This window comes from Solea senegalensis, linkage group LG21 (assembly GCF_019176455.1).
Source record: "Solea senegalensis isolate Sse05_10M linkage group LG21, IFAPA_SoseM_1, whole genome shotgun sequence".
In the NCBI taxonomy this organism is placed as follows: Eukaryota; Metazoa; Chordata; class Actinopteri; order Pleuronectiformes; family Soleidae; genus Solea; species Solea senegalensis.
In genome coordinates this window covers 9,692,095-9,715,343 of record NC_058040.1, presented here as the reverse complement: position 1 = coordinate 9,715,343, position 23,249 = coordinate 9,692,095, and the positions used below count along the sequence as shown (strand labels likewise).

At 40.1% G+C, this 23,249-nt stretch overlaps 1 protein-coding gene across 2 annotated transcripts in view; it reads left to right on the top strand.

Moving 5' to 3' along the window:
• rgs3a (regulator of G protein signaling 3a) overlaps window positions 1-23,249 on the top strand; it is a 118,808-nt gene that overhangs the window by 17,390 nt on the left and 78,169 nt on the right. The window contains exons 8-14 of one of the 2 annotated variants that reach the window (XM_044013076.1): window positions 7,647-7,714; window positions 18,021-18,102; window positions 18,879-18,984; window positions 19,524-19,953; window positions 21,747-21,786; window positions 22,556-22,609; window positions 22,643-22,926. In XM_044013076.1, coding sequence (XP_043869011.1) covers window positions 7,647-7,714; window positions 18,021-18,102; window positions 18,879-18,984; window positions 19,524-19,953; window positions 21,747-21,786; window positions 22,556-22,609; window positions 22,643-22,926 — 1,064 coding nt within the window. Of the gene's footprint in view, window positions 1-7,646; window positions 7,715-14,494; window positions 15,262-18,020; window positions 18,103-18,878; window positions 18,985-19,523; window positions 19,954-21,746; window positions 21,787-22,555; window positions 22,610-22,642; window positions 22,927-23,249 lie in introns of those variants that run through there. The other variant, XM_044013077.1, reaches the window with a different exon arrangement.

Genomic DNA, 23,249 nt, shown 5'->3' with positions numbered 1-23,249 from the left:
CCACTACACTGACAAACACTGAGAATCATGTGGAGCTGATGGGCTTAATCACATTTGACAATGGTTTAAATACAACTGACATTTTGGTTTTTATTCACGCACTACAAGTTTCAAGCTCAGACTAAGCTGTAGTTGGTTGTGTTTGTATATTCCTGTCTTGTGCAGCTTTAAAGGGAATATTAATGTCCAGTGATTAGGTAGACACTAATATAGAGGACGTGTAGCCCGTTGACTTTAGAGTGATATGATCAAATTAATCCAAAATGGAAACCTGTGACTTGTAGATGCAAATTAGGCGAAGAGGGAAATTAAACTATTTTGAGCCCATGTCGCGCACCATACTTATCTTCCAACATCGAAGCATTGCTGAATCATGACAGTTTCTCATTTTATAATAAATAAATAAATATATAATATAAATATATACTCAGCACAGGTTTCTACCTGGAAGATGAAGTCAGGTTTTGCTCTTTATATAGTTTAGGCCAAGCTGCACGGTCATAATCCTGTACTACATACTATCTTTTAATGAAAGTCTAACCTTGTTTGCAAATACGGTCTGCTGAACACAGCTGTCTGTTAAATTGGTCCCTGTTAATATGGACAGACTCTGACCAGAGGTGCAGTATTTGGATCAGTGTCTCTCACTAATCCCTCACTCAGACCTGTGCCATTTCACAGTTAGAACACGGCGTTGCCAAAAATCCCTGAAGGCAGATTTATGTTGAACCAGTAAGTTAGAAGCCCATCCACACATGAGGAAGCATCACTCACTGACCTAGTGGGACGCAAATAAAGTTGTCCTGAGGCCAACATTATGTGCATAATGATATGATAATTTAATATGATTTAACTGTGTTGTCCAGCCTTGCAGCAAAGGCCACTATTGTTAAAATCACATCACATGAGCCACTTTAATGCACTTACTTCATCACAATGAGTATTGTATTATTTTCAGTAAATCCTACAATATATGCTCTCTCTCTGCTGCTACTATATTTTCTCACGTTGATTTAAAAACTGCAGATTTATTTTGAGAAGGAGAAAAAAGTTTCACATCTGCAGCAGGGCTTGAAATGCCAGAATGTATTTAAATTTGAATTAACGTAAAGCTAGATACACATGAAATAAATCTATCTATTTATTTATTGGTGTTTGACACAACAAAATGACAAGAACTTTTCAAAGAAAATGTACTTTTTCTCAGACTGATTCTCTCTCTTGTACCATTGTGGCTTGGTCCAATCGGCGTTCCTCTTGCTTCAACAACACAAATCTTGCGAGTGTTGACAGCTAATTACAATGCGGGACAATTATCAGGCTGCAGTTTTGACTTTTGCTAAACACTTCACATTTCAAAGGCTGGCAGACAATGCATGAGTGGCAGCCAAACAAGATTTCTGTTAAAGAGAGATGGAGGGGAAATAGTGTTTGCTTTTTGTATGACGCAGCGCTATAGAGACCTCAGCAATACAGAGCGCAGCCTCGGGAATCATTTTAGCTGGTACACACATATGGTTTATGTGTAAATTATTAAAAATGGGAGACCCAAAATGACTATTTGTGTTGCAACAGCAAACATCTGATTGGATAAGCCCGTTTAGTCTTGCAAGAAAGACATATGCTGCATAAAAACAGCAACAATAAAAACAGTTGATCTCCCTCGGTGTAGATGGTCATTGGGCTGATGAGGTATTTATTTGGAACATTTAGTCTCTCATCTGTGCATGTTTGTTCAAAAGCATATGTACTTCTAAGTAAGGGTTAGTCTTGGCTGCATTATTTGTATTTTCATAGCGTGCCAATGGAGACAACTGACCCACAGTAACATATTCATGTGTGTGTGTTGACCATGGCTAATGCATTTCACTCCAGCAAGCTTATGATGTGGGTTCGGTGGTCCCTGTATGCATGAAAGCCAATGGGCTTCGGCTTTAAAATATGTCATCTGTTTCACACACACACACACACACACACACACACACACTTGTTTCACTATTCATAATGGATGAAGATTAAATGTATGCTTTGCCATTAACTTATATGTGAGGGTTGTGCATGGATGTTTAAGAGGGGCTGCTTTAATATTGTTGAAGTTGAACTGGTAAATTCTAGCTGAGTGTGTGTGTGTGCGACCATGTAAGATAATGTGTTGATGAGTAAACAGATTGTCTGATATGACAAATATCTGATGAAATCTGCAGTAGCTTTTAGTTCACAATATTGACTCTGATGTCTTTTCTTGCTTTAACAATATGCTCTGCATTAATAAATACTTAACTGTTAAAATATGTTGGCTCCAACTCTCAAATGCAATTCTACAGCATGTAATCGAGTCACCAAACCTCGAGTTTGAGTTCAAGTGTCCAAGGCAATGTACAAGTGGAGTCCTTATTTCCCCAAGTCTAAGTTGTCATGCTTGATTCTGCGTTTGACTTCAGTAGACCTGACGTGCAAATAAAAAAAAGATTTTACAGTAAACCCAAATAAGTCCGTTATCACTATTAAAGAGTTCCTTTTCTGTGTAACTGGGGTTCTATGTAAACCTTATAAACTTTTAAAAACAGGTATTGTGACATGGAACAGTTTGGGAAAAGCACAAGTGTAACAAACAAAATCAATGATGACTAAATTACATTCATTTTCTCTTCTAGTGTTATTTATGCCGATGGCTCACTGTCACAATGCTGTGACTTAATGTGACATTTGAATAGAATGGAGTCATTGATTATCTTATCAGTAACACATTCTGCCTGCTGTTCCCGTGACTAGTTAAATTATGATTGTTTGTTGTTAAAAAGCCTTATAAAAGTTTTAGCATAAAAGCATAAAATGAAATCTCTCCCATTTGAACGAGTGCTACAAAACTAATAGTCTCATGTTTGTGGTTAGTTAAGTGAGTCATAAAGTATGTTTGCACATAGCAAACAAATACAACTGTTAGTAATTGAGTGCAGGAACATTTTCTCCTCAGGTAAGGTGAGAGTGATGAGGAGGAGCTGTCAGTCTTAGACAGACTCAGAGGATGCCGGCACCTCTATTATACAACATCTGTCTCACCAGAATTGCAAACCTAATGGCAGTGACATAATCCGTTGTAGTAGCTGGACACGTCCACGTGTTAACATCTTTGGCAATGAACCCTGACTGCTGCAAATCAACTGGTATACAAAGTTTAAAAAAAAAGAAAAAAAAAAGCACTATTTCCACGACAGGCAGACCTGCTGAGCTTCCAGAAAGTGAGCGGAACCAAGTGGACAGAACTGGACACGGTGTTACCATCAATAAAAGGTGCCCCTATGATGAAAACAAGCATATTCCCATCCGGCTCTGCAGATATTTTTAGAATTTGTCACAGCACATACTGACAGCTCTGTGTGAATGACACATGCCTCTCAGACCAAGAACATGCAAATGTAGGCTCAGGATGTCAACAATTTGTCTCTTGGCTGTATTAAATATTTTACTTCATTGCACGCTACTGTGTTTTTAGTCCATATGTCGCTATATTATAGTCTGTATTCTTGTTTACCGAAGATTCATAGAGCCAAACCTGTTTCTTTGCTCTCAAATGTCAGTGCCACCACAAACACACCCACTGTGTAGTTATATTGATGATCTTGTTGATCATTCTTATCTTTATAATTTATAATAACTCATTGTTCTACACAACCTTTCCTGCTGTTATAACCATACGATACGCCTGAAGAACTGGGTGAATTTGGTGATATGAAGGCTTTGTTGTTACCCAGTCTCTTAATATCCTCCACACAAAGCCCAATCAGCGACAAACCTACAGCACACTGAGATGTCAGACATAATCCTTTGTGGTTACTCTGCTTTGCCCCAGACAGAAGCAAGAACTCAAATGTATTGAATGAATTCCTAAATGTCACAGGGGCATATTAAGTTAGGCAAGAAGCAGCGCACCAGTATCTCTTATGCTTATTGTAATCTTCATGTCATGTTTGCAATGCACTCATCTTAAGACGCAGGTAAATCCGAGCGTCTCCTAATGCATTCTTCTGATGGATCAAACTAAATGTGTTGCGATGTTTGCGTCCAAACATGCATATACGATGCACTACTTTCTACTTTGCATGACCTGAAAGGGGTGGACAAAAACAGAAATAAGATTTTAACTTGTTTAACCTTTTTATTGTTTCCATTTTCTGCAAACCGCTTCGTATCGTTCTGGAACGTTTTACGGTCACTTGCAATAGATATTTGTACATTTCTGGTATTGTAATTATCATTTCAAAACCTGTTAAAGCAGGAATGACGAGCCAAATCCGTCATGAAACTAAATTTACAATGGATTAAGTATATTTGCATTCTCACAATCAGAACTGTTTCCGTTCACTATCTGTGCAGATGATTCAGAAAAAGGAGGATATACCGTATCTATCTTTCTATCTATATATACAGTATATGTGTTTAACACATACTGTAGTGGTTCCATTGTCATGGTAAACATTTCTAAATTTTAAAACCACATGTAGACAACAGAGGTGGCTCCCTGGTCTTTTATTGTAGCTGATGACAGGTTGGCACGCTGGATTTAGGGGATTATCCTGTATTTGCTGTAAAATGTGTCGTTTTGGACCAATGAACATACAGTAGCTGGGAAAAAAAAAAAAAAGCTCTCGGACTTCTCAGGGATTGAGATGATCCTCGCACACTTAACATAGATTATGTTTTGTGTTGCATTCGAAAAACCGTAGAGACCTTAAAAGAAGTCACTGTGAAATGACGTGGATGTAATGATTCAGTCGACGTCACAGTTGGGACAGGAAGCTTACTTGAGAGAACTTGTAAAAAGAATTGAACTGATGGCAACATTTTAGGCTGCAGCACTTCGTGTCTTTTTCTTTTCTCACAGATAGAATCAATATGTGCTTTCACTAAGAGAAACTCCCTCAGGCACAGCACATTAACTGGTGTATTTATCTAAGGGCTCGCACACATGAGAGTGAGTTCCGGAGAGTCCACAAAAGTTTGGTGTCCCTTTGAGTTTTTATCCACAGAACTGGTCGTTTGGGAGCCCTAGATTGTTTTTTTGCTCAAGACTTGTTACACTTGTTCCATCAAGTGCGGATTTGTTTGTTGGTGACAAGAGGTGAAAAGGGGGAATGAGTGTCGAGTGGTGCATTAAGGAATTTTGGGCAGAGTCAAGGGCTTTTTTTGTGTTGGTGTAAATCTGAGACCGGCTGATTCAACTAAGAAGGTTTCTTTTCTTTAGCCATACCTTCTTCATTTTCTGCCTCAACCTCCCCCTCCTCTGAATTCAATTGTCCATCTTTGTCTTCTCTGCTTTCAGGTCTTTCATTCTGATTGCATTCCAATTTCCCTGAATTTCTCTGTGTATACTTTTCCCACTGTCCATTGTTCCTGTCTCTTATTCTACCTCATCATTTCCCCCCGTTTTATGTCAGTCATTCTTGGTGTTCGCTCATTGCCAGCTGCTCTGTGTTTCTCCCATCACTTGCCCCATGTCACCGATGTCTTAGCCAGACAAAAGGCTCCTCTTCTGGGCTTGATGCCAGTCAGGTTACTCCCTCTCTGTTGCCGGAACCCTGGAGGTTTCGGATTAAAAAAAATGACAGAATCGCTCTTTTTAAGTGACCCAGGGTTACCAGGGCAACCATAACTTTGGGGTTAAACTCTGGGGTTGGATTTACATAGTGAGTAAAGAAGAACCATTACCCAAAATCCTGAGAGATGCCTACAGTATTTTCTAATATGCATGTGGACAACAGATACATCCTGAATTGATTTAAAATGCAGAATAAAAGCTGCGGTTCCATTACTTAACGAAAGAGATTAAGAGAGTGCTTAATTATTACTGCCTTGTGCTTTGTTTTGTTTATTATTATATATTTGTAATTATTACCTATCGTATGTTCTGTTGACATCATTCACGCGTATAATGATGCTAACTGATGTGATCTTGACGAGGTCTCATTTGTAAAAGAGATTTTAATCCAAATGTGAGTTTCCAGTTGAAATGAAGGTTAATACTGTATCGATATCACCATTCATTTGGCAAACAATCAGCACACATATACATATACAGTCGGTGCAGTAAACAGTGAAAACAATGTAATCAATATTTGTTGTGATCATGCGCTACTTTTAAAAGTACGCACTCTAAAGGCACTTATCGGCTACTTTGTTCCACGTATGCTGGAGAATATTATACCACAGCTTCTTCTATGGAGTTAAATTGTCTTCAGTCTCTTTAACATCTCAAGATGCTTACCGGTATTCGAGTACTGTGGGAATTAGAATATCATGCTGCAAGGTTTCCTTGTTCTTCTTGGCCCCAAAGGCAGTCCTTTTGAATGTCTTTATCCTGAAGTAACGTGTGCTTGATCAGACATTGCTAGATGATGGATGCATGATGGATGAGATAAACATTTTGCACACACATGTAGGTACGAAAGGAAAGGAGCGCTTGGTTTTGTTTGATGCATGTTCTCTAACGTCGATACCATTTTGTGGGGCAAAACAAACAGGCGTGTCAAGATTCATTATCATTACAGTTTGAAGACTTGTCACATATAATTAAACATGTCGAGTCTTCAAATTTGTTTTAGGCGTTGATAGAATGAGCAGTGCTGTGCTGAGGCTTATACAAATGATTGTAAATAAACAGAATATTATTCTCAATATTTAGACTGCATGTGTGTGAGCTACATGGGCAAACATTTCAAGGTGTTTGTGTGATTATAATGTGGCAGTCCAATTTTTGCAAGGTTAATTGGAGGTTACTGATCCACTTACACCCTTTCACTTGTGTTGGTGGTGTTTAGACTGGGTTGGCAGAGTTTCGAAAATAACATTTCACAGTCAGGGGGAAGGATAATTTCCCTGCTGCGGTGATGGAGGTAGGAGAGGTGAAGAGTATTGAAAAGACAGGGGTGAGGGGGAGGATAAAAAAACCCCACCAGAGGGGTGCTGCTAGTGTTTTTTGGAAAGCTGTTTATTGGTCTTGTGTGTGAAGTTATGTAGAGAGAAGAAACTAAGAAGGAAAGATACAGTGTATGAATTAAGTGAGAGTTGTTTACAGATGCAAACAAAAGGGAATGTGGAAAAACGAGACAGAAAGAAAAAAAAAGAAGCTGGGAGATCGCATTGTAGCCCAAAGCTGAATGCTGCCTTTATGAGCAATAGTTAAAAGGACACTGAGGCGTGAGTCCCTGTAACCATAGCAACTTCCCAGGAGCCCTGTGACGGACAGATAATAGAGTGAGAGAGGAGTTCCTTTTCTCTTCTTCACCCCTCCCTCCCTCCCTCCCTCCCTCCTTTCCTCCTTCTCACTTGTTCTCACTTCCACTCCTCTCATGGGCAGTTTGTCGGATCCTCGCATCTTACGGGATTTTTCTTGACTTGGCTGGCCTGTTTTTTTTTTTTCCCCCGTTTTATGTGCACTCCCAAGTTTGAATACCGGCCCAGCGAAGGCTGGTCCAGATGAATGCTGCCATAATTGCTTCTTGTTGTCTTTCTGAGTCACTTTTATGGACTCTCAGAACTATTTGAGGACTTTATTTTTGTGCATCCAGAAAGCTGTTTTGCGCTGGCACAGGAAGAAATGTGCTCCAAAGGCACTGTCTCAGCCCGTGATTCCTTTGTCTACATTTCAGAGGCTGTGTTATCAAACCATGGTGCTGCCCCCGAGACCAATCGCCCTGAGAATATGCAATGCTTAACGGTAAGTACGATCTTCAAATCTTCATGTAGAGTTTATTCTAAGTTGTACATTTGTTGTTTATTGCTCTGTCTGTGGGTGCATATCAACTTGAATGATGGTCTTGGTTAGAAATTGTCTAAACAATAGCAACATAAATGTTTTTTATCGTTTTGTAGTTTGCGGTGCGTTTTCATTTGTATTTATTCTATTTGATAATGTGCACAATACATGAAGATTCCTACTATAATCCAAAGTAGCTGACCCGTGACATTGCACCACCAGAACTCGTCATGCATAAACATGCCTTCAGTAAGATATTTGCAGCATGAATTCCATGTTACCCATCCTCAGCAACTATAGCAACTAATTTAATCATGCACTTGGGCTTGAGCGGCGGCGAATGGAGCAGTCTGTCATTTCTTGAAAGACAGTGTATGTCCAAAAGCTGTGTGCTTGCATGCGAGTCACATGTGGAGCAGAATAATGATTTGTCGTGACAAAAGGGGAAAAGTGAAATGTGCAGTCAAATGTGACAGTTGTGCTTATCTTTTTGTCACAATCACAAAGCCTTCTTAGTTTTGTCATAACATTTCAAGTTTCAAGTCCATTTCATCCAGCTCCACTCACGGAGGTCCATGCATTAATTAAAAATAAATGTGACCACTTTATCTGTTTACAGAAACACAAGGTTATGACTGATGATACTTCAACCTACAGCAGGGGAAACAATAATTATTTATGTCCTTATTTTCTGAACAATTGCATCAACCACTGGATACACTTATGGCTTATGGGTCCTGTAATGTGTGCGCAAATGGCAAACAGGCCTGCTGCGGACTTGTAGGAAATTAACACAATCACTGTGAATTCAATTGGGATCTTTCTGGAGAAATCGTATTAAAGCATTTTACTTTTATTTTATAGCTTCATTTCTTCAAACAGGAACAAATCCTGAAGCTGTTAGCCACACAAGGACCCACCCTCCCAAGTCCTGACGCCTTAATGATGCTTACAAAAAACTTAAAACTTACTTAAAATCTCTATTAATCATCATTTTATTTAAGACATTTTGTCCATACAGAGTAAATGGTCACGCTAATACTGTTAATGCCAGCTGAAACTGGATGAGAGGCATGGTACACACTATCACTCAACCCCAATCTGCACGTCTTTGGTCTGTTCCAACCCTAACCCCATACTACCCAGAAAAAAACCGACACTGGGACACAGGGAGTACTGGGATTCAAAACAGACTATAATGCTGTCAGTAAGTTTTAACAAGCTAAAGTAGTAAGCTTTAACCTGTTAGCTGTGTGGAAAAACCAAACACAGCATCTCTTCTAACTCACATACACTTCTTGGTTGAGCACTGGAGAGAATCATGCACTGCTGCTGTAAAACTACAGTCAGCATGTAGTTATGAGGGCTTAAAAAACATAGTCATGTGTAAAATACAGGACTCAAAGTTTTTAGATTAGCAAAAAAGAGGTTACACAATACAATAATTGCTCACTGAATTGTACCTCTATCTTTATTCCCTGACTCATTTGACTCTTCCTTCAGTGTCACACCAGAGTTGGTCATGAATGCTCCATCTTGTTTTTGTTTTTGTTTGCTTTTGTTGACATTACAGCTGCGGTTGGAGATTAATTGACAATAATTATACTGTTATTGGATCCTGAACTGGCAAACTTCCAGAGTTAGTTTAATGGATGATCGATTTTGGCTTCGGTTTCCACATGATGTCGACAGAGGTAATATTTTTTCGCAGAATAATCGCTCAGATGTTCAGCTGCATTTCTGACGAAAATCGGCTGAATCTGGCATTCATGAAGCATATATTATCTTGCCGTCATGCATATATCTGTGACACATCGCATAACACCATGTACTTGTCATAGATGGCACTGAGGTGAGGTTGAGGTTGTTTGAAGCAAAACATGAATCTAAAATAAATACATAAATAAAAACCCTTTTTACGGTCGCTCAGAATCAACACAATTAAACAGCTTTCGGTCAAACGGCGTATTCTTGTCAGTTTGTTATACAGCATATTGTAAGAAAAAAGACAGCAACGGTAGCCTAATAAAGCAAACTGACAGATCCTAAGTAAAGACCCAGAGAAGCCACAACCACACATAGCTGAGTCTGCCCCAGTCTGCTCCAAATAAGCTCACCACAAACGAGAAAGAATTCACAGTCACACTCTGAAATTGAGTCCAAACAGTCCGATTTTAATCATGCAAGCTGCTCAGTGGATGTAAATGGAATAAAAGAGGTCATAGCTTCAAATGTGGATTCATTTAATCAGAGTTGAGAGCTTATATCACGTCTGTTTAACATTTTGAAAGTGACACATTTGTCACATTTTTAAAGAGACATTTTTGGATTAGACGTGTTCATTGATTCACTCCCCAGCAGACATTCCAATGCAAGATAAAGTTTAAATCTTAGTGTACATTAAAGTACATTGCTGCTGTGTGTAGTGAAAAGAAACAACAATTTCGTATAATCATTGCTTGTTTTTAAATCACCAAACTGGGAGGGAGGTGATCAAAAAGATTATAATCAATCATGTAATCAATTCAATTATATATGACCGATATCCTAGGTTGGTCCAAAGTGTGTTGTTGATACATATCCGTGTTTCTTTAGAAACACTCCAGGATGTGAACTGTGCAGGAGCCGTTCTCACACACTCCTCGTGAGTGTAATAAGTGTGACTGGACAGGATTAGTCAGCGTGGCTCAGTCTGACTTTAATCTTTCTCACACTCTTCCTCACTGCACATTCACACAGAATTATTTATAGCAGTGTCACTATAGTTGACCCTTTGTTTTTGTTTTGTTTTTTTCAACCTTAATGACATTTTTTAATTTCTGGAATATTGTAAGAATTTCAACCCAGTTTTCACACTGGTAGCAGAATAATGTTACTGCAGCCAGTTTGTCACAAACCTGAGAAGCTTCTGGAGACGAGCGTGTTCATGTTGAGGTTCAGCTCTGAGATGAAAAGGTTTTTACATCTGTATTTGTGAATGCTCCTTTCCGCTCTCCTTCCTCTTCCCTCCCACCCCTTTAATACTTGTTCTCTCTCTCTTCCTCTTTATCTGCGGGTGAATCAAAGTAACAGATGATTGTGTGGTTTCTATGGCATAGTCTCAGCGGACAGTTAAAGGAGAAGGAAAAGTACATTCACAGACTAATTTAGGGGGTGAATGGAAAACCTTTTAGACTCACCTCTCTTTTCAGTACTCATTTTCTGTTGCCTTGTCCTTCCAAAGCGCGTACGTCGTCCTTTCGCCGTTGTGGCCTCCTCAACCTTCGCCGCCTCCTCCTCTCGTTCCCTCTCTTTTTTTGTCTGTCACCCCATGGCCGTCACCCATACAACACAAAGCGCTCTGTGGTATCATTAACTGCCCACTCTTTACCTACTCAATCATTTCAGTGTTTCATGATGACCTTACACATGAATATTTCAGTGATTTACACAGGGCTCATTTGAGGCTTTGGGCTCTTCAGATGTTGGTGAAGATAATACTTTATTTCCACAAAGGAATGTCGCTCTGAAGACCACAAAGCTATTTCAAGACTTTCTTGTATCTACTGTCTAAACTTTTACAACATTTCTCTGCAAATGTACTGCAAATCACCACTTCTTTTGAATTCGGATAATTGCCACACATTTAAGAAAATGTCACACCAATCAAGCACTGATGTTTTACCTTATCTGCCTGACTGTTAGTAGCGTTGCTATGGTTTGCTTTTAAGATGTTGTTAGGATGGCTGGCATTTGGGATAAATACTTAATGTAGTCAAATTAGTGAAATTTTGAAATAATCACTGTGACGTTTGAAACCAGTGTAGTACATCTGTGATTGGACCAAAAGCACATACCATTTATACAGTGAGTTCAGGTAAATGATGGCCCGTGTCGTGGAGAAGAGTATTAGTCTAAATTCAAGTCATTCCAAAATGTGAATAGGAAAGAAAACAACTGTTTTCTCAATGATCATCTGAGCCAGTCATTATGAAATTTGACAAGCAGCATAACAAGTGTTAATTTCCTCGGTTGCCTTGTCAGCATTTATCAGTTGTGTTGAAAGGCAAAATGAGTCCAGAAATACTGCACATGTCATAGCCGAAGTGCAGAGAGTTCATGGATTTCATCAACAGCTGTGCCTTGGGTATCATGTCCCCTTGTGTCACTTTGCTTGTCAGCTAACATTAGCTCCTAAAACATCTTTGTGGCAATTGCTGTGACACTTCTGGCTGATGGGAAATTTGGGAAGGAAGGGTGAGGCAAACTGAAAGAAGGGCAGTGATGTTTTTGGCCGGCCTCCGAGTGAATGGTAATTTTTGATTTTTTTTTTTTGCCAGGACATTTCTTTTTGTTTGGTCCCAGGGCTTTGGCTGCTGCTAACTCTCATCTGTTCTGTGGTACACAGGACATGTGCGTGCTTATCTCTTTTGTTTTCCTGCATCTTATTTGAATTTGATTTGCGATATTATTTTTTTTTATATATATAGTACATTATATAGTACATTTTTTTTCATTTCATAACTTAATGCAAGGAGAAGAACTTGGATGTAACTTGTGTCCACCATGAATCCATCATAGTTTTTAGATTCAAGCCTCTGCAATTAGCTAATTGCGTCATTTCAAATTGCTGTTATGATTTAAAAATGATAATAATTCATGCTTCCCTCTGGCGTTGGACGTGAACAAATACCTGCAAAAATAATGGCATTCCCAACTTAGCATGCTAACATGTTACATTAAGACAGGAGTGTCTGAACCTTTTTTTAATAAGGGCCAGATTTGATAATGTGTAGATTCCCGGGGGCCAATGGTAAATTTTTTTAACAGTACAAGTAACATACAGATGAACTGTTTTAAATTTACATTTTTATATGGCAGTGTAACTAAATCCAAGCCACACGGGAGTGAACAAATGAAAATAAATACAAAAAAACAAACAAATCAGCCTTCCTTTGACATCTGGAGTCCGATAACATAGTAACGTAGAGTAATATTTACAGTTATATAATATATACAGGTACATAACACCAACAGTTATAGGCAAACCTCACTGAAAAATGAAATACAGTAAGGTGTGCAGTTGGTGAACACATGTATCCGTCACAGCTGGGATGCAAGTCCTGGTCATTATAAAATCTGACCACAGGCCTTTTGGACATGGCTGCACTAAGATGTAAACATTGTAAACACTGTATATCTGCCAACGTCAAGCATGATTTTTAGCTGTAAACTTGACTTAAATTGGTAGAGACCTGCTATCAGACTTTTGAGGGCTGTTGACGACAAAGACTTGTAGTGTAGTTTTAAATCCATAGGCTTTGCTTCCACAGTTAAGATATTAAGTGCAGCAAAAGCTGTGACCCTAAACTTGGCCTTGGACCCAACTTTTGTATTCAGTGGAGTGAAAAGCCGCCTCCTTCTTTGATAGCTCTTTATTCAGGTCAAAGTGAGGGGGCGAGACCGATAGAGAGAGGCAGCGAGATCCCACATTACCAAACAACATACTGGCCTCGTCTGGCTTTGAGACCAGCTTTTCACTCCCCTCTCTAAGACATGCTTTCTTCTGTCCCTTTCTTTTCTCGCTCTAATCCGTCCTTCTGCCTATTTAGAGGTGAACAGCGCAGCATGAGCGAGAGAGAAAGTGTTTTTGTGTGCTTGACGGGTAACCCTCACCCTTTTGAAAAGACAAACAAGGAAAAGCTGTCATTACGACTGGCATGAAGAGATCTTAAAGACAACGGCCTTTTCTGCCACGTTATTACATTGGAGAGAGTAGTGCAGCGTCACTCCTTGTTCGCCGCTGTCTTTCTCTGTCACTCGTCTGTCCGTGTTTCATTCCATTAATCAAAACTCCAAACTGTGTGATAAGGGAAAAAAGAGGCATTAATGAGGTCGCTGGGTCGTAGACCGACCGCTGCCATAATTAAAAAAAGCCATAACTCAACAGACTGCTGCTGAGGTGTTGTTATTTTTTCAGCAGATTACCACCACTTTCCCAGGCATACAGATATTAAAAACAAAAACAATGTTTGGATAACTGGGAGAGGAGGGTTGATTGTCCTGAGTTCACAGACCTGTGAATTTCCGTACCGTGTGGTGAGAGGGCTGAGGGGGGAGCAGCTGAAAGGAAAAGCAGAGGAAATATGGAAGTTGAAAACATAACAAACAAGCATAATGTCTGGATGGAGACTGGAGTGTGGGAGCTAAGGTGGGAAGTGGAAACAGTCTGATGAGGTGCGAAATTTGACTGATGTGAATGTGCATGTGTGTCTGTGGGTTCATGAGTAAACCATGTGCGTCAAACAATAAACTTTAGCTTGGGAAAATGTGGCAACCATCCTTTTTTAGTCCTAAAAGTTGTGAGCTATGAACGTTTGTATTTTCAAAAAGTATGACGTTGAACTCCACTGTCAATGGCTTTCATGCCCCTGCCGCAACAGTTCTTTTTTTTAAAATCCAGCCTTTGTCACTCGAATTCATACACGTCACACTTGTGCCACCTACATTAGTCATTACCGTTTTTTATTTGCAGAAGACTGAGCACTATAGCACCTTTCGCAACCTCATAGTGTGGACTCAGGAAGCAAACTGCTCTTATCGGGTGCAGGCACACAAAGCTGTCCTGGCTTTGCAGTGGAGAGGTATGAATATGTGCAAGTGTGCATGTGTGTGTATGAGTGAGGAGAGGGGGTGGGGTGTGTGTGGGGGGGGAATGGCGGTGGCGGGAGGCACTTCCTCCTATTCTTCTGCTGTTGAAGAGTTCCCATGAGTGCCCCAACCAGGAGCTACAGTGTGGCCTGAGCAGGCTGAGCCAGCGCCAGTCTCGCCTACATGACGCCGCCACACACTGGAACACAGCTGATCTCAGGCAACAGAGGAGCAAGAAGCTGGACACTGTCATACAGGACAAAGTAACTGCATGAAGAAAGGAGGAGGAGGAGGAGGATGAAAACACAAAAGAAGGATTGATTGTTGTGGTGTTCCAACAAACTGAAGACATGAAGCTGTGGAAAAAATGGGAAAATGTATTGAGGACTTGCTACTGAGGAACCTTGAATGTATAGGAGTGCAGCTGGAGTTCAGCATTGAATGTGGAATCATTTGAGGAAAGCTGATGTAGAGTGACAGTCAAGTCTCCAAGGACTGTTTTTGTTACACTCGACCGGTTCCTGTTTTCCAGCAGGGTGAGGAACACTATTGCTATCTGCCGCCATCTGTGCCGGACTGCACTAGACACTACAAGACAAAAGTCACTTCCCACTGTTGCGATGATCCATAACACCCTGAAGCCTTCCCAACCGCTGGAGCACAGCCCCAGGAGCACGCACTCGGCGGCGCAAAGGCGGCTGTGGAGATACTCGGGCTGCAGAGCGGCTGGCCAGCTGGAGAGTCAACGTCGCAGCGTTTGTGTGTTAACTGCAGACTTGAACGCCGGAGAAGGAGGGAGAGGAGGAGGAGGTGGTGGAGGTGTGATACACACCATCCATGGGCTGTGCCACCTGTGCATCAGATGTATGCTGCCACAGGTGTGTCTGTTACAGAGAGACCAAGGCTTTCAAGACCGGCATCCAGTGCTCAGTGTCAACTGTGATTGTGAGAGTGAGAGAGAGAGAGACTGAAAGAAGTGAATGAGTGGTTTAGAGGTTACAGTCTGCGCCGTCTGCTTTTATAATTAACTTGCAGAGGATGAGTTGTCTTATATAATTCAAAAGTAGCATTCTAGCAAAGGCTGAACATAAAATATTGAAAGTCGTCTGTTTGTCTCCTGACAGATGTTATTATTCTGTCATTACTGTGCAGAAGAAAATGCACTTTGAACTGCATGTCTAACACGCCCTGAAAGGAATAAGTGACTGTAAGTAAAGGAAGTGTGTTTGTATAGAGGTGAAGAGCGGCTCTCTGACCGCTGCATTATTTATCCTTTACACAGTGAGAGGAGGCTCAAGAGAAGAGAAGGGAGGGTGGAGGTGGATGTGAACAGACAAATATTTGCTATGACAGGAACCAGAGCCACTTGATGCACAATTGAAATGCCCATATAAAGGGAAGGAACGCAAAGTCATTGAGTATATACAGTAAATTAAAGATTAAGAATGAATGACAGCAATCAGCAAATCAAAGGGAGTTTGTGTAAGACTGGGTTTCAGTGACAGAAACACAGCAGGGGACTTCAGCTGTGTATGAGGCCAGATATCTTGTATCTGTCTTGTGTGCAACTGGTCCATGTTATGTAGTTTATGTGCACCTGTTGGCAGTTCATGTTATCTCTGCTGCACTGTTGGCTTGTAGACGCGTAATGTGAAAATGCTGAGTTCAGTCGGATTCTTGCTCCGTAATGACGTTGGATTACTGAGACGTGAATGTAAAAAGGGAAAATACTGGCCACCCAAGCATGAACTCATAGTTTACACACTTGTTTTCCATCATTAGGTTACAAGAAAGTTAAAATAAGTTTTAATCTAGATATGTCTTGAGAGTAACGTAGCGAAGAATCAAACACTTAAAGGCCATCCATTCAGTGTTTTTGTATTATTCCCATGTCGTCTTCAAGTGGTTGGACTTCACTAAACTTAAAAATTTAATTCATGGTACAAAGGGTGTGTAGTTTCAATAAATCAGTTAAAATTAGGGTTCGATTGAAAAAAAGGACACAGTTCAGTAACATCCTTTGATTTGTTCTTTCATTTATTTTTATTTTTCAATTTCAAAACGATCCTTTTAACTGCTTTGTGAAAGACTGTTATCTTTAATTCCTGCTAAATGTTTTTTATTCATTCCATCTGTTCCACCATCGTCTTCATCACTTTTTAAGTCCCCCGTGGCCCATTTTAATCCATCTATTTTTATTCCGTTAATCATTTTTCCTCCCCTTCAGTCTCCCACAGCTGCTTTCTCAATTTCAGTACACTTTCTATTCTTTGGTTTTGTCAGTTTTTTGTCAGACTTAAGGATGATTAGTTTATACCCACACGTCTTGATACAGAAACACACAAGCAGTATAGTAGCATCTGTATCCTTCTCACCACGTGTGGACAAAAACATATGACGAGCCTGAACATTTTAACATGGCAGGCATAAAGGTCAGCTATCATCCTCTGTAGCATCAAATCACCAGGCACAGTTTAAATGTGGACTTAATAAGGCACACATATGAGCAAATGTGAAGTTATATATATATATATATATATATATATATATATATATATATATATATATATATATATATATATATATATATATATATATATATATATATGTATGAAAAGAAATGGAGAAAAAACCCCAACCAGTGTGACATGGGCCACATAGAATCAGTGGACTATAAGAAATCACAATTGTAGCTGACAGTTTAGGGTCATCACAAGCTTCAGGCACCTGAACAATCACTGCATTTCTCCATGTGCTCCATCTAGCTCATGGGTGGACTTCTTTTTTGTGTAACAGCGTTTACATGTAGTTTTCCTGTGCTGTAGAGACAAAACAGAGATGGTGGGGATGTGTGTGTGTGTGTGTGTGTGTGTTTTGGGCCCATGGCAGTCGGCAGATAAGGTTGGCAAGGGAGATGTTTTGGATGGAACGTTGTTGCCTTTGGCTCAGACCCTCGTGCTCAGGTACTGAATGACAAAGTAGGGTCAGTGGGAAAGAAAGACAATGGGAAAGAGACATCAGCATTATCTGCGCGTGTGTGCGTCACTGTCTCTGTGTCAGTGTGGCAAACGTTGTGTCTTTGTGTTTGATTTTAAAATAATCTTTTATTACGTTCGGCTTTGCTAAACCCTTACATCACATCACATCAGATTGGATATGATTGAATTGTCTAAAATCCGTCCTAATCTGTCAGTATACACACTTGAAAACCTGGTAACAGTTTATATATTACTTCATCTGATTACTTGCCTTACTGTGTCTCTGGATTGTTCTGCTCTTCTCCTAATCTCAGTGATTTTTCCTGAAAAAAATGTAATCATAGTTTGGAAATGCACATACAGAGATATAATGTAGAACTAATATTTTTGTACACATTAACTGTTAAGTATAGTTTTTCTATTACTTTCACCCATCTATTAGAGCGGTTTGCCTCATTAATTTAACTAATTGGCTTCACTGGCACAGTTTTGAGAGAGCCAGCATGTACCTTTCTTTACTGAGGTTACAGGAGAGAGAAAGGGATCCCGATTTTGTATAACCAAATAACAGTGTGTGTGTGTGTGTGTGCGTGTGTGTGCGTGTGTGTGTGTGTGTGTGTGTGTGTGTGCGTGTGTGTGTGCGTGTGTGTGTTCTGCAGGTGACCATCCTTCGAGGAAAGGATGGATATGGCTTCACCATCTGCTCGGACTCTCCTGTGAGGGTACAGGCTGTTGATCCAGGCAAGTTTCACATGCACAAAATGAAGTTCCTGTGTCCTGGGAACTTCATTTTCCAGGGAGACGTTGTTTTTTGGGTTTTTTTATTCTCCACCATTTTGACCCAAATTAAATGAAGAAAAAAAACTGCCTTAGTTTGATTTGTAAATTCACAATCTAATTTCAAAACCCAAAATCCATAATTTATTCAGTTCAAAAGTAACCAAACAATATTACTTATTCACAGAAATCGATAATGTTTTTCATTTTTATTGACGAGACTGAATTTGAATATTTATGACATGATTTAATTATGATTTAATGGTTCATTTTACATTGAAAGATGATTTTGTTTCATTGATTCAACTTACTTTAAACCCAGTTGCTGCATCTTGCTAAAATATCATGAAAATTTCATTCACCACCTGTGGTTAATTTTGTTTTCACGGTGTTGTTGTTGTTGTTTGTCTACACCATTGGTCGTTGCGGTAAGTATTACCATGAGGACTGACCCAGTCAACAGTGTACTGCAGTTAATAAGAAGCTTGCTTGTCAAGTGGGCAACTGCCCCAGTGTTTTCACCAGCAAGGTGATGCCGATCACAATGTTACTTCCCTTGTGGAGAGATTAAACAGAATTTCACCTCACAAAACAGCAGAGTGTCTCAGTTCTGTCTGTACAGACGCACGCCGGTCTGTACTATCAGGACTGAGGGAGCATCCATAGCCCTGGACGACATGAATGGTGACTGAAAGTGATTAAAGAATGAAATATGTTCTTCTGTCTCTTCTTTCTGACAGGTGGACCAGCCGATCAAGCAGGTCTGCAACAGTTGGACACTCTCCTACAGCTAAATGGTCAACCAGTGGAGCAGTGGAAATGTGCAGACCTGGCCCATGCTATCAGGTAATAACACCTGAGGATTATGGGTCATTTAATAGCAGTAGTAGTAGTAGGAGAAACCAATTTAAAAGTTTATTCATTAACCAGGACTAAATGACATTTTTGTGAATACATTTGCCATATAAGAAGTATAGTACTTTATTACAATTTAATTTTCAGTAATGTACGGTGGAAATTGATAATTACGTTGTTCATAATTAATAATTTCAGCTGTATTGTTATATGTAATATTGTCACCTGCCCTCTAATTGGTTTGTGCCGTATGTCACAGTGTATACATTATTTTATTTATTAGCATTTTCAATTAGAGATTTGTATAAACTTTAATTTAATTCATATTCCTCTTAATTGACAATAGATAATTAACAGACATTTTCATTTTAGGTCTGCTTCTCACCTAATTCATCTAAAAGATAATATGTATACATATTAAATTCACTTTTCCAGCTGATTGGTGTCGTGGTTTGCACTCTTGCCGGAGGATAAAGTGCTAGAAGATGGATGAAGATTCCATTGATCATAATCTTTGTCTCTCGTTGCAGAAACAGCGCCAATGAAATCAAAGTGGTGGTGTGGCGCACCGGTCCCTCGGCGAAGCCCAATTTTGAGGGCCTCATTCACCGGCCCTCCTACAAGCCCTCCGTCTCAAACTATGACACCCCCTCACCCCCAACCCGCAGGCGTATACCAGATGTCGGCCCCAGCAAAACACCACCAGCTGTGCCGCCTCTCCCCGCTCACCACCGTGCCACTGCGACCCGCAGGCTGCTGGTCAACGGCTCTGAACCTGGAAATAGCAGTGTAGGCCTGGGGACGCTTGCATGGGGGGCTCAGGGCGGCTCAGCGGAGGAACTGGACGGGAAGCCGCGGCACCTCCACCACCCTCACACTGCCACACTGAAGGGCACCAGGGTCAAGGCGTCCAACGGGGACAACTACATCATCCTGGCACCCATCAACACTGGAAGCCAGGTACCGCAAACTGGTGGTGGACTGCACTTTCATCATCTTCTCCGTCCTCCTCATCCTCACCATGGTCATATGGTGGCTCATCCTAGATATGTCTCCTTACCTTTTATTCCCGGTGTCGATAGATAGAAGGAGGACTGTATGTTCAGTGTGTCTGGGTCATCTGGGTTACTGCTGTCGCACTGAATTGTGCTTTGCAACACGATATGAAGATACCACGTGTAGTTCAGTCCTGAAGCTAAAGGCTGAGACAATAAAGCAATAGGGAACAATAACGATATAAAATATGTATGTGTGCTGATACCATGTGAAGCCTTGGCAGTTAAAGCACAGTTCATATTAGGGAAACAACTCGTATGTATTATTTATCCTATAGATAAATCAACAGTCTGCCATAGGTTATACATGAGTTTTTAAAAACAAATATTTCTGGCATTTAAGAAGAGGACATTCACATGCAATATTCAAAGGCTGGTCTATTGCATACTATACAGTTTTACATTAAGTATAACATGTACGTACATGCACAGTATGACGTGTACATAGTGTTTTATATAGCATGTTCTCATGGATGCATCTAGTGACATCATGTATATAAGGTAAACGTTTTCATCATAAAAACAAAATAAAGCAAACTGATTAAATACCAAATAAAGACTGAACTGAATTCCTCAGCTAACACTTTAATAGCAATTCAATACTAACCTATTAACCAACTCAGGGAGACAGTAACCAAGAACATCTGTTATGTGTGAATCAGTCTCCCTGCAGCAGTACCCTTTGTCTTTTATTCAGTGCACTCTAGACTTCCAAAACCTTTCTAACAAACTAAATCTTTTTTTGCTAAAATATGTGTAGTTATTAGTTATATTAGCCTATCTCTGATTCCCACTGATCTTATCTGTTCCTTAGAGCCGTATGTGAATTTTATGTGTCTCTGTGTGTGTGTGTGTGTGTGTGCCTCATGCAGTGTCCCAGTTTCATTTAAAAAAACAACAACATTGTTGCCATTGAGATGAGATGAGATTGATTTCAGAATGGAAAGAATAAGCGTATTAAGAGACGGGAAAAAAAAGTGTTAAATGGCTGGGAAGATAGAGAGGGAAGCCTCGGGTCAGTAAAAAAACACTGTTTCAAACACACATCACTTCTGTTACACAGAAATAAAAAGATGGGATTCCGTGGTGGCCATTGTGCTCTAAAAATACTGAAAGCCCTGTGAAAATGGGTCATGTTGGTGACATATTACAATAACACAATACTAATCCACAAAGAGCCCACAGATCATATTTATCCCAACAAGGCTGGCTGAAAAGCTTACTATTTGATATGTTTTAAATATTTTGTGACTTTCCAACACCTAGTTTAAGTCCTTTGTTAATCTGGAGGACACGTGATGAGGTGGCAGCCTTCGCTCTTTACTCCCTCAGCTGATGCTGTGCAGTTAAAATGCGCTCCTGCAAGAAACTGCAGATTATAATGTCCATCATGAGCCTGGAACACAAACTCGGGGCTTGGAAAATGAAAGTTTTTAATCCAAATACAACATAAAAATCTTCCACAGAAACCCACATTTTAAAGATAATATGTCTCATGGCAGTCCTTGCTTATCTAGACGTCTTGTAGATTGCATGATCAATGTCACATAAATTAGTTTCAGATGTATACTGACATACCTATAGTCCTATACCTCATTTTAATAAGTAGCATTATTCCATTATAGATGTAGTTTTAATGTCAGATAAACGACCTTTAATTTAAATATAATTTCACGTTACTTTTTATTACTTTTTCAGATCTTAAGGCCTGTTTACCAAGACAACCAGGGAACATTAGGTAAGACCTGCCTGTCATGTTCATGTCATGTTTTGATTTTAGCTACAAAGAACTCTGGTAGGTATTTTGGCTCAAAGCCACAGCCTGGATTTGAATTTTGAAAAGTTTGAATTCCTTCGAAACTGTGTTGAATTAAATTTTTTCCGATTCCTTTCAATAAAGATAATGAATAAATGGCATCGCATCTGATCTGTGAGCGCATACACTTCATCCTGCTTATATGACTGACAACAATCAACAAGCGGGACAATATAATTTAACATCTTAAATGTCACATATGTAATAATCTGTCTTGTCCACCAGTTGTAGCTGTATTAACCAGGTGGTGAATTTTACCCCAAAACACTCAGCAGAACATAAATTGTCCAGATCAGGACCGCTAAAAAAAACCCTTAAATTTGACTCAGCCAGTTTTATTTAACTTATAATGCCTCTTTCAAAGTAAGTGCCACAGTTTAGAGTTCTAAATTTGTGGTCACTTCTGCCTCAGAACAACTGATGGCTTGTTTACACCATGAAGGTGTGGAGAAATTTTAAGTAGTTAAATATTTTGCAGCTATAAATTGTGCTGGTAGGTGAATTTTATTACCCTTGGTCAGAACAAGGCTTAGCTGCATGTCCCTGAGAGCAGTAGGTGTGGAGTAGTGTTATCTAGATATTTACAACTGTAAATGGTTTCAGGAATGATATGGGTTAGGGTTGGGGTTTGCATACTGCCTGCATTCTCCATCTCTTTGCTCACCTGCCTCGCCTTCTTCTCATTCCTCAGCTGCCAGGCTGTACACCACACGACAGTCTTCTAGCCCACAACCCCAGGGTGGCGGTCGGCCAGGTTTTTCTGCCAGTATGAGTGGAGGTGGTGGAGGAGGAGGAGGAGGAGGAGGAGGAGGCAGCGGCGGAGGTGGCGGTGGTGGGGGGTTTTCCAGTCGCACAGGCTTCCTAAGACGGTCCAACAACTCCAAGACAACAAAATCGTCTTCCACCTCCACTAACTCAAACTACCAGCAGCAGCAGCAGCAGCAGAGCGCCAACTTTGCCAATTACCAGAACTGTACTATCGTCCGCTCACACACACCACATGGAAATTACGGCTACGTCAAAGTGGCACCCAAGATCCTTATCTTCCCCATCTTCGTTCAGGTAGGACGTGTGTGTGTGTGTGTGTTCTTACAGATTCTATTATATTCTATTATATATAATACAATTTAAGGGAAACAACCAAGGTAGTGTGAATTTACAATACGGTGACAGTATTCTCCTACCTCTGCTGAAGTGCGGATTAAGGGTAGAGTATGCAGCAATTGTGTTCCAGATATGATGCATCAGCAGAAGTTGTGGCTCTTGTGTTTCAAAGCTCAAACTCAGCACCACAGCCCTCCACGGTTAGTTTGTTGGAACCTTCACTTCTCTTCACTTTAGTTTATACAGTACACTGCAATCTATACTATTGAAGGAACATCATG